We start from the raw sequence: 12,216 nt of genomic DNA on the forward strand, positions 1-12,216 counted from the left end.
TCTGATGACTTTTTGATGGACACATGGCTACCAATATCCTGCAATTTTACCACTGTTCTTCTGTTAACAGAAATCCCTTTGAGCTGAATTTCATGAGTGTCAAGCCTGCCAGTGGGTATTACGATTTCGCGATCAGCGTCGATGGGGACAGTCGCTTTATTGCAAACAAAGTTGAGGTGGGTATATGTTTTGAATGCGTTTGGAGTCTTTGTAGTCATTGATTGGAGCCAAGTTGATTTACATTAGCTGGAAATGTTTCTTTTACTAATTTGTATCCCACCCTGCGATGTTAAAAACATTGTCAGGGCAACTTATCAAAATAATAAAATATGGAAAAATGGAAAAGATAAAAAATAGAGACAATTTTTTTTAAAAAACAAACATTTCCATCATGGATTTTAAAGCCTGAAATGATTCATTTTGGGGCAGGACCCACCTAGCATCCTATTTCAATACCCCTGACCTTGACTCCACATCTTCCTATGCAAAATTATAGTGCAGAGGAGAGGGAACTTATGACCTTCCAGATATCGCTGGGCGACAGCTCTCTTCATCTGGAACCATTAGCCATGCTGGCTGGGGCTGGTGTCCGTTTGAAGTCCAGCTACTAAGGAGTCTATTTTGGAGGCACAATGAATAAAGAAACTGCCCAGCAGCACTGCAGGCAAGGGTTCAAGTTTTTTTAAAAAATGGCACCTCTCAAGCAAGCTATCTCTCTCATGTAGGAAGCAACCTCCCTCTTCTGAAAAGACTTGCTGTATTTTGTACTGCTTGCTGACCATTAACCTCTCATTCCCTGACTTTTGTGGCCTTTGCTGAAAGACCAGGTTTTTAAATCATGAACCTATTTGGTCCTTGCTCATTTAGGTTTTAATGATATAGGTGTGGAGATGAGCTGTGTTTTCCTTATTAACATTTGGCTTTTAATAGAAAGTTAAAACAAGAAACATCTGCTTATCTTTGTGTAAGAACCATAGGTGCGTTACATATATCTCTTTTATGCATCTTATTTTTCTCCAGTTTCCCTTTAAAAAGATGTTATTTCTAAAGTCACAGCAGTTACAGTAACTGCAAGCAACTGGTGTTTGTGTAGGTTCCTTCAAATGCTGCTTACGCTACATGTTTTGGTTTGGGGCTCTTTTGCCCTCAATTGCCTGTTTAATTGAAAAATTAGCATTTAAGTCTTGCTGCTCACTCAGCGTGGAGCAGCTCGAAGAAGGCGCTTGTTTACAAGTGCTGACCTCTGCCATACATATCAAAATCAATGTGGTAATTGGAGTAATAATCTCCCTTCAAGCATCAGAAGGGGATTGATGGTGCTGCTTAAACACTCTGGAAGCATGGACGAGTGCTAGTGGCCGTGCATTAATGGTGATGGCTTTGTACGAACACAGCCTCATAATAAGCCACATTGTTCCTGGAGAAAGCTGTTGGGAGAGCTGCTTTTTAGAGGCTGTCATTAGCATTAATTCTACTTAGTGCACCAGAATTTTTGACAATTATGATCTAAACTAGGAGGCTAGCGTGCTAAGCAGAAAGAGACTGCATTTCCTGACATTAGTGTGTGTGTTATATGAGTAACACACACACACACACACACACATACACACTTCAAAGCAGCCATACATTTCCAACGGTGCTATGCAATCCTAATCCTTACTTGTTCGTACAACAGTGTGCTTGGTGCTATACAGAACAACAAGAGAGGAAGCTACATGCATGTGCACAGACACACTGTTGCACTTGGAGCTTGAAGAAGTTTACCTTCCTATGCGTCAACCCCACTTAGTATCAACAGCCATTCTCCTAGTGCTGGAGTTTCCCAAATAGTGTCCACATGTATCAAGGTGCCCTTGAACCCTGTCTCCCCCTTGGTGCTTGCCAAGGCTCCCAGTATATCCTAATATTTATTTATTTAAATAAGTTTAGGGGGTGCTTTTTTTTGTTTGGGGAGGGATTGCATATTTTTAGTTGTTTGGGGGGGGTTATGCACTCTTTTTGGTCTGTTCTCATTGTTGTGGGTGGTAGCTGTTTTTGAAGTTTTCATTATCACCTTTTTTCTTCTATGAAATGGATTGCCCCCCACACACACACACGGATGCCATGGGGTGTCTTGCACTTGTGAAAGACGTTGATAAGAAATCCTGAACATGAGCCTGGGTAATTTGAGGGGGAAATACGCAGAGAGGTTTTGTCTTTCTTATAAGGTTCAGGCCTTGTACATAGCAGGGAGACATAACAAACATACAGTTGAAAACTCTCAACACTGCCTGAGCCATCCTACCTCTGTAAAGATAATGCTAAGCAGTACCTCCACCATCACTTTGGTTAACTGTCTTATTAGCAGGACAATTAAACCTTAGGTTAGAAACTGAGTGATCTTGGCCGTCGAGCTTCCATCACTCCTTCTGAACAGCAGATGCCTCATTCCATGAGTTCCTGTCCTTTCAGGAGATTGCAGTAGTTATTCCTGAACTTCGACTTGGTTAATGCACCTGCATCCATTAGCTCTGTAATCCTTTGCCTCCTGTAAGTCTCTTAGGTGAGGACTTTACATGCTATTTCTGCATAGGAGAGTGTGCGGGAAAGTATTCCCTTTGTTGTTCTGCTTGTCCTGAACTCTGGTTCCGGTTCCTGAACAGGGTCAGCACACACACTCGTATCAGATCCGCTCACTGAGATTTCTGCTTCTTGATTGGTTGGTTGGTCTGGGTCCTTGTGTTGGCTCATGCTTGCAGGTAGGATTTGTTCAGTGTTTGCTGGTTCCACGTTGCCTGGTCTGGATCTTTCATCAAAGTAAACACTGTGGCTTACTAGTACCTTGCACGTCTTGGGCTGGTGGGTTCTGGACCCTTTGCACTTTTTACCGTACCCCACCAAGGCATCTTTAGACACTCAGTCTCCCTGTTTCGAGCACTTTTCACTTGGGGCATACACATGAGCTCTGATGTCACTTTGGCCTAAATTTGGTTTTGCCCAGGGCCACATCTCTTGTGGGGTTGTCTCAATTGCTTTTGGTGGCAGTTGGTTCTGTAGGTAAGTAGCCGTCATGATTGCATCTTGCCAAAATGAGTTGGGAAGGTTGTCATCTACCATCATGGCTCCCGCCATGTCTACCAGAGTCTTCCTCTTTCTTTCTGCCACTTGGTTCTCTTTGGGGGGCACCTGGTACTGTGGTCTGGTGCTCAGTGCCCTGTTTGTTGCTTGAAGAACGCTTCCATTTCTTTCCCCATTGCCGGTGTGAATTATGTCTCGTTTCTGCTGGAACTTGTTGCTGGTCAACACTACAAGTTTCTCCAGCACCTCATTCTTGTGCTTTATGAGGTATGTGGTGTTGTATCTGGGGTAGACATCAATTAATGTTATTAAGTACCTGTTCCTGGAGGGATATGGTGTCTCCATTAGTCCACTCAAGTCTCCAGTGGGCACTTGGCTCTGTTTCAGCTGATCTTGGGCAATGGCATCCATGTCATCTTGGCCTTCATGCAGCATGCATATTTCATTTATGCAGGGCATGCTGGTATCACCAGGTCCTTTGCTGAGTGCTCCTTCACAATAATAATAATACCTTTATTGTCAATGTACAACCTTTGTACAATGAAATTAACCAAGCCTCCATACACACACACACACACACACACACACACACTCAATCTCATTGCACTCTGTGTGCTTGTCGCACAACACACCAACCCTGAAAGTCAGTTGCACTATATTATTTTCCGTTCAGTAACCTAACAACCCACGGATAGAAACTGTTTTTTAGCCTGTTGGTACAACTGATTACACTTCTGTATCTCCTGGCCAAGAGTAGATTAAAGAGGTGCTGGCCAGGGTGTGAATCGTCCCTGAGTATTTTTCTCACTTTCCTAAGGCAACGATCCTTTGCAATGTCATCTAGCAGGCTCAGGGGACAGCCCATGATATGTGCTATGTTCACCACCCTCTGTAAAGACTTTCTGTCTGTGGCTGTCAAGCCAACGTACCACACTGATACAATATGAGAGGACATTTTCTATTGTGGAAATGGAGTCTCTGTTGGGCCTTCCTAACCACCTGAGTTATATTGTTTTTCCAAGTGAGGTCTTCACTAAAGTAAACTCCCAGGAATTTAAAGGAAGGCACTCTCTCCACACACACACACACACACACCCCAATATACAACAGGGCTAGTTCCCCTCTCTTTCTCCGAAAGTCCAACACCATCTCCTTTGTCTTGCTAATATTTAGATGCAAGTTATTCTCTAAGCACCATGTAGATACTTTTTGAACCTCCCCTCTGTACGCTGATTCATCTCCACCTGTAATTAGACCCATTATAGTAGTATCATCTGCAAACTTAATAATTACAGTGGGTGGATCAGATGAAATACAGTCATATGTATACAACGAGTACAGGTAGGAACTCGGCACACGTCCCTGTGGGGTGCCAGTGCTGAGCTTCAGGGAAGTAGATGTAACAGGCCCAATCCTCACTGATTGCATTGTCGTTTCTGTGTCCTGGGCCTCTGTGCTAGAAGTGGATGCACTTGTTGTGGGGGTATTTGGCAGGCTGTTCTGACTTTATTGTCACCGCTGATAAGCTTGCACAAATGGTCATCTACCATTCCCATGGCTAGAATATCTTCCCCTTTCTGTTAATAATGACCTTTGCAGTTATTCAGAAGAAAGTTGCACCAGCTTGTTTTCTGTAAGACTTTATTATTAGTATCACAAATGGATTGTTTTTAAAATGCACATGTTGATGTTTTGCAGTGTGCAGGGAGCCTGTTACCTGATCAGTCTACACATCTCTCTTTTGTATGCTGATTCCTGTAGATTAGTACTGTTCTGATTAGCTTTTACAATCCTGTCTATGTGCCTGTTTGTGTTTAGTTGGCTTCCCTATGATTAATTTTAAGAAAAGGGACCCATTTCTATTATTAGCATTTTAAAAAGAGAGAACTATATAGGCAGTTTTTAAAAAATTGTGATGATAACTAAAAGAGTCCTTTTTGCAGGCAGCTTTATCAGAATGGAATGGAATTTTGTCATCAGAAAGCTAGTTTGGTATAGTGGCTCAAGCGCTGGATGGATTTAGATAGTGGGAAACCCCTGTTCAAATCCCCACAAAACTTGCTTAATGACCTTGACATTCTGGGGGACTGGTTGCTATCCTTAACCTACATCACATGGTGGCTGTAAAGATAAAAAGAGGTGGGAATGGGGGAAGCATGGATGCCACGCTGAGTTCCTTGGTGGAAGGGCGGGATAAAAGTAGGTAATGATGTCACCATTTGGCACCTTGCTTTATCTGCACCTTACAGTTAAATTTACTTATTTGCAGCTGAAAGTCAAGGTCTCCACAGAAGTTGGCATTTCAAATGTGGATCTCTTCACTGTGGATAAAGATCAGAGTATTGCACCAAAAACTACCAGGTAAAATACCAGTAATTCAGAAGGGCATGACTTTGAATCCAGGCTCTTTGCTAACCTTTTTTCATGGCAAGGGTTTGTGTTTGGTTGGTTGTTTTTTTAGGTAGCTAGTGTTTGCTATAGGCACAAATGCCTATATACTAAAAATAGTTAGAATTTTATCACATTCCAAGACAGTAGTCATGTAAAATCTGGGGGTGCCAGATTGCCATCGCTGACTTTGGCTACATTCACATGATAAATTTAAAGCAGTATTGGCATTCCATCATTCCAGCCCTAATCCAGGCCAAACCATTCAGTCTCCACCCATCTATCTTCACCCCAACCTTTCTGAACGTGCTGGGGAAAATGGTCATCTTTCAGTGTTGTGCTTGAGTCTCTTTCCTTCCCTCCTTGGAAAATCTGGTCAGTTCCCAAGATTTGCAAAAGCAAATACCCCTGAAATTGACACTGTATGATTAGTCTAGAGGTGGGCAATTAGCAACCTGTACATAGGCACACCATCTTCCTTTCTAGCAGATTTGGGGGGCAGCAATAACCAGCTCCAAACAAACAGCTTTCTTGTCATGTCTCACTCATTTACTGGAAGGGCAACATTCTGTTCTGCGACTTGGCAGGCTCTCCCACCTGTCAGTATGCTGCAACTGGTACAAGTTCCTCAGCAACACTTCGTTATTTTATTTTATTTTTTTTCCTTTCAGGATCACGTACCCAGCCAAAGCCAAAGGATCCTTCACTGCTGACAGCCATCAGAATTTTGCCTTGTCCTTCCAGCTGGTCGATGTGAACACTGGAGCAGAACTCATCCCCCACCAGGTTAGCTGATACAGTTACCTTGTTGTACATGCTTGCTACCCATAGAGATCACTTTGGCAAGGGAGCCCTTTGGAAGGGGTTTTTCCAAGGCTAGTTCATTCTGAATTAGATGGTGACAGAAAAGTTTGAGGGGAAATTCCACCATAAACAGTTTTGAAGTAGGGGATGCAGTTTATTAGGGTCAGGGGGAGACTGCAGTATTCTAGAGCAGCAGAGGGGGGCTGGATTCAGTCAGCAAGCCAGATCCTTTGAGATACAGTTCTCAGCTTAAAAACGTACCAACATGTGTACAAAGAATGCATATTCTGCGTGCAAAAAAAATGCATATTCTAGAGTAAAATGCATTGGAGTTTTACAAAAAGTCACTCTGTGCTTTCTTGTGGTAGAAAACATGGCACAACTGGAGATCCACTAAAAACAATATGAGAAATATCCTGTGGTGAGGATCTTTGCTTCCAGCCAGAATCAGGTCCTAAATTCCTCTCCGGAAAAGTGGGTGTCATGTGACAATATACAGCCTTCTAATTACATTATGATAGTAAAGGTGCAGAATGTAAAACAGAGCGAGGTGGTCAACTTTCCTCCCCTGAGCCCTGCATAATCTGCAATGGCTTCTTTAGTGGTGTTTCTGGCAGTGGGCAATCATTTGGAAAGTTCATTCCAAGCTCTGAAAGAAATGAGATGGTGCCCATACAATGGATGTTAGGAGATGAATGCTAGCGCGAGTTTAAAATCGCCTCTTCCTCTTCAGACCTTTGTGCGACTTCACAATCAAAAGACTGGGCAGGAGGTGGTGTTTGTTGCAGAACCAGACAGCAAAAACATCTACAAGTTTGAACTGGACACTTCAGAGAGAAAGACAGAGTTTGATTCCGCCTCTGGAACCTACACCCTGTACTTGATCATTGGGGATGCTACTTTGGAAAACCCAATCCTCTGGAATGTGGTATGTTGCTCCATTTGCACTGTGCCCTGCCCTTTGGTTTTAGTGTTATGCAGAGAGAAGTAGCTGCAATGATTGGCAGATAGATCGCCATATCTGGTGTAATTTTAAGGAACCAGCTTGTCTCAGACACAAATAAAACAGATTGCTGCATGCTTTTTCTGCATATAAAGGGCGGGCAAACAGAAATTGATATTATTCCCCTGTTGGGATGCAGTGTGCTTAACAAGCTACCTCAAATAGTGTAGTGATGTAACTTGAGGTGTCTCTGCCATATGCATCACTTTATTTCATCCCCCAAAGCTAATCACAGTTCTCTGCTCACAGTTGCTAATGGAAGTTACTACTGGTCTATTCTAAGCCTTGAGCCGTCCTTTATTTCTTTTGCATGCAAAAAACAAAGGTGCTTTAACTTGCTTGGATGCAAAAGAGAGATTTTTTTAAAAAAATACAATGAGGTAACTTCATTTATGTTAATGTATTTTGACTGTGTACCCCAGGCTTCGTCAACCTCGGCCCTCCAGATGTTTTGAGACTACAATTCCCATCATCCCTGACCACTGGTCCTGTTAGCTAGGGATCATGGTAGGCCAAAAACATCTGGAGGGCCGAGGTTGAGGAAGCCTGATGTACCCAGTAACCACTTGGTTACCTCATCTGTTCTGACCCTTTTAAAAAATCACAATGTTATGATATTCCCTGTTGTGAAGTTGTTGAAGAGTTGCTCCTTCCGGCCTTGAAAGTTGGTCTGGTGCAAATCCTTATCATGAAACTGCGTCTGGCCAGATCCAACACTCTCAGGTTAAATTTTATTGAGAAAGGTTGCCACCTTCAATGTGAGCTGGAAAGCTGTAATGTTTTAACTTTATGCAGAACTTCCTGTTTCCTTTGGTTTTATCTGCATACACAAAATAGAATAACTTCCAAGACTGTATGGGAAGTCTCTCTCTTTAAATTTGCCCTTACCTATTAACAGAATGAATACACATTGAATGTTTTTACTTGTGTAGTTTTAACAAGTATGTGAATGTAACCAGGTGGGTTGGGTTTGGTGAACTCATAATTCAATCTCATTGTTTATGGAAGAACTATTTTAATCTACAGTGGTACCTCGGGTTACAGATGCTTCAGGTTACATACGCTTCAGGTTACAGACTCTGCTAACCCAGAAATAGTACCTCGAGTTAAGAACTTTGCTTCAGGATGAGAACAGAAATCGTGTGGCGGCGGCACAGCAGCAGCGGACGCCCCATTAGCTAAAGTGGTGCTTCAGGTTAAGAACAGTTTCAGGTTAAGAACGGACCTCCAGAACAAATTGAGTACGTAACCAGAGGTACCACTATACTTAGAATGTGAAGGAAAGTTCTTTTTTGGAAATTAAGCTATGTTAGTATCATATGTTCTTCATGAGGTGTAAATCTTCATCTAGTAATTCCACTTATATATGCGCGTATAATATTCACTTCAGGCTGATGTTGTCATCAAGTTCCCAGAAGAAGATGCTCCAGCCACAGTCCAGTCAAAGAGTCTTTTCACTCCTAAGCCGGAGATACAGGTACAGCTGTTAGAAGCCAGGTGATAAGTTGGCTGTATTTCTCTAGGATGGGGAACCTGTGGCCCTTCAGATATTGTTGGACTCCCAAGTCCCATCAGCCCCAGCCAGTATGGCCAGTGAGCAGGGATGATGGAAATTATAGTCCAGCAACATCTGGAGGGTCTCAGGTGACCCATTGCTGCTCTACTTGTATGTTTTGTTTTTAGCTATTCCAGCAGTTGTTTTAAAAGTCCTCTGGCCTTAGAGGAATCTGCCCTTTTAAATGTTGTGTTTGTAGAACTTGGTTTTCATGCTGAGGCGGCATAATTGTGCTGTCTGTCTGTCTTCTTGTCCTCCCTCCTGCCTCAGGTGTTAACACACGTCCATATAATCTATGTCTGGGGCACTGGGGCACTTCCCACTTGCTTTAAGCTTGCATTCTTCTCTGCCATGCAGAGGCAAAAGAAAACTATTTTTATCCAGAAATGTCTTGCACACTCATCTCCTGGACAGCCTCCAAAATTTGCATTGGGAAGTGCGTTAGGATGATGTCTAGTAGGTCCCTGTCAGAAGATGACACACAAAGGAGAGAGCCACCTCAAGAGGAAGAGAGGCTCTTATGTCACTCAGCAGACTACAGAAGCCCCAGCTTTAATGTGCAACAGTGTAGATTCCAGAATGTATCATTTTGATGTGGGTGGATGTCCTGTTTCCAGAGTTACCCTTCCTACACATTTTATCCATGAACTCCTCTTTATAGCACCTGTTCAGAGAACCTGAGAAGAGGCCTCCCACCGTGGTGTCCAACACATTCACAGCTATGATACTCTCCCCACTGCTTTTGCTCTTTATTCTGGTAAGTTTCTCATATCCAGACCAATGTATAGCCTTCAGACAACTGATACCACCTCCTCAGCTTCTAACACAGGTAGTGCAACTCTATGGCAAGATATTCAAGGGGCAGTGCCAGCATTTTTTGCAGTGTGGCCTAGTGCTCGCTGCCCAGTAACGCTGCAAACCCAGCCTTGCCCAATCTGGTGCCCTCCAGATTATTTGGGCTACAGCTCCCATCCCACTCAGAAAGCATGGCCAGTAGTCAGGAGTGACAGGCTTTGTAGTGATCTGCAGAGCATCAGGCTGTATATCTAAATCCCCACCTTACATATCTGCAGTAAATCTATCCCCCTTATATAGCTTTGTTGGAATCATAGAATTGTAGTGCTGGAAAGGGACCCTGAGGATCATCTAGCTAAATCTCTACACTCCCAAATTTCTGCCTCCATATGGGAGTCCCCAGACTTACGTGGCGATCAATTAGACGTTTGAATGCTGGGCCACATATCTTAAACAAATTCTATTTTCTGAGTGAAAAATCTAATGTGTTGGAGGGTGAGCATTTGTACACACGCTATATAATTCGAAACATTTCTGAAGGTCAATTTTGTTTTGGAAAAGGTCGGTACGATCTGGATTTGGTTGTCCTCGGGGCTTTTTGTCTAAAGTATGTTCTGTACCTTTTCAGTGGATAAAGATCGGAGCCAACATTTCCAACTTCAGCTTTGCACCAAGCACCATTATCTTTCACCTGGGTCATGCAAGTAAGTGCCAGAGAAATTCCTCCCTATTTATCCTTTTCCACGTAGGCTTTGCAGGCGGGAGCCTGATGACAAAGTGCCTCACAACCTATTAGCGATAATGGGCATAATAGCGCTTCATTCCTCCCCCCTTCCTCCAATCTTTCAGAAACACGTGTCACCCATCATTTTTAACAGCTGTCATTAGACTGGGCTTCTCTTGCTTCCATTTAGATGCATTTGATAGCACAGTGTGTTCAGAGTTTTCATTTCAGTTGTTTATCCTTTGGTCCACCCACAATTCTGGCAAGAGAGACTTGAGGAATGCCTCCTTATATCCCTTTATTTAATGGAAACATTAAGTTGTCTTTATGCTCCTTGTTCAGGGCCAAAGCTTAGGTTCTCTGCAGCCAATTTCTAGCATCTTTCATTTGCCTAAAGAGGACAGTTGCCTCTTTGCAACTTATTTCAGAGAACATTGCTTTGCCTTTACAGGACATGGCTTTAGCACCTGACACACCACAAATATGAACCTACCCATTTCTCTTTACTATAATTTGTTTCAAACTGGTTTTAATACTATATATTAAAATTGTTGTAACCCACGCTTGAGACCTTATGGTGAAAGGTGGGTAATTAATAAATAAAGAAACATATGTATTTGTTATTCCTGGTGTTCCTGGGAGGCATACTGTCCTTTAAAATCCTGGGGAAACTCCTTTTAACATTATACATCACTTCATATTTTTCTGGTGAAATGAAAAAGCAGTGCCACTATTTTAGAAATTCTGGGTTGGATTCTTTCTGTTAGTGGTATCTCATGCAAGGGCTTCTGCTACTGCAAGAGGGCTCCCCACCCCTGCCCGATTGGCTCAGGGTGGGGTCAGAAGAACCCTCCAGAACAAGACACAGGGGGAGGAGAAGAAGGGTTGTTCTGTCTGGCAAGCTGAACTACATGCGCTTGTGGAATAATTGCCATAGTGCTGTGTTGAATTCCTCCTAGTCAATCAGTGGGTGCTAGTCAACTATTACTCAAGAGTCAAACTAATTGAAATTAATGAACATGACATAAGTTAGGTCCATTAATTTCAATATGTCTACGCATCAGCTGTAGCAAGTATCATTATAGCGTCTGACTCATTTTTTTCTGGTCTTGAGTTCTCGGTTCTTCCATATCCATGCAGGGATGTTGGTTACCTGTCTACCCTAAGAAGCATAGAGGGTTGTTTAGACAGCTTGCGATGTTGGTTTGGGGTCTTAGCACTTTTCTCAATATTTAGGCATATTATTGTCTTCCTTTCCAAGGGTCGAAACACTGACAGGAATACTCAGTCACTGGGAATTAATATGCAGTTATATGCTGCCCATTGCTGTGGATTTGTGTTATGTACCTCCTTTTCAAATTCAGTCTCACCCACTATGCCTTGCCTTTTCCTAGCAATGTTGGGGCTCATGTACGTGTACTGGACTCAACTCAACATGTTTCAGACCCTGAAGTATCTGGCTATCCTGGGAAGCCTCACTTTCCTGGCAGGCAACAGAATGTTGGCTCATAAAGCAGTTAAAAGGTAAGGCGACCAAAGTGGGGGTTACAACAGAACCTGTCCCCTTGAAGAGAGCTTGGCTGAGTAGCAGACCAATCATTTAAATGTTGGGTGTTAGGAAGAAGTCCAGAGCTGAACATCTATCTGACATTATTAAGTGGTAGAATATGGGTAGAGATGCCTATCTGCCATACTGACTTGTGATGTCAGTAATTAATGGAGGGCTTCTGGAGGGCCACAGAGTAGCCACCTCTGACTTAGGATATCCTAATGTTGTATAAATGAACCAGGAACTGCTACCTTGTCTTATAAGCATTTATTATGGAGACTGAGAGAAATGCAGAAGGGGACCTTTCTGCACTGCAGGCATGGAATCGGCTAGAAACTGCT

At 42.9% G+C, this 12,216-nt stretch overlaps 1 protein-coding gene across 2 annotated transcripts in view; it reads left to right on the forward strand.

Annotated features, from left to right (window-relative positions):
• RPN2 (ribophorin II) overlaps nt 1-12,216 on the forward strand; it is a 28,644-nt gene that overhangs the window by 12,833 nt on the left and 3,595 nt on the right. For both annotated transcript variants that reach the window (XM_082226037.1, XM_082226038.1), the window contains exons 9-16: nt 71-176; nt 5,327-5,418; nt 6,117-6,231; nt 6,983-7,177; nt 8,643-8,729; nt 9,469-9,564; nt 10,231-10,306; nt 11,721-11,850. In XM_082226037.1, the coding sequence (XP_082082163.1) occupies nt 71-176; nt 5,327-5,418; nt 6,117-6,231; nt 6,983-7,177; nt 8,643-8,729; nt 9,469-9,564; nt 10,231-10,306; nt 11,721-11,850 (897 nt within the window). The remainder of the gene's footprint in view (nt 1-70; nt 177-5,326; nt 5,419-6,116; nt 6,232-6,982; nt 7,178-8,642; nt 8,730-9,468; nt 9,565-10,230; nt 10,307-11,720; nt 11,851-12,216) is intronic.

This window comes from Podarcis vaucheri (assembly GCF_965113315.1).
Source record: "Podarcis vaucheri genome assembly, chromosome: 6".
Lineage (NCBI taxonomy): Eukaryota > Metazoa > Chordata > Lepidosauria > Squamata > Lacertidae > Podarcis > Podarcis vaucheri.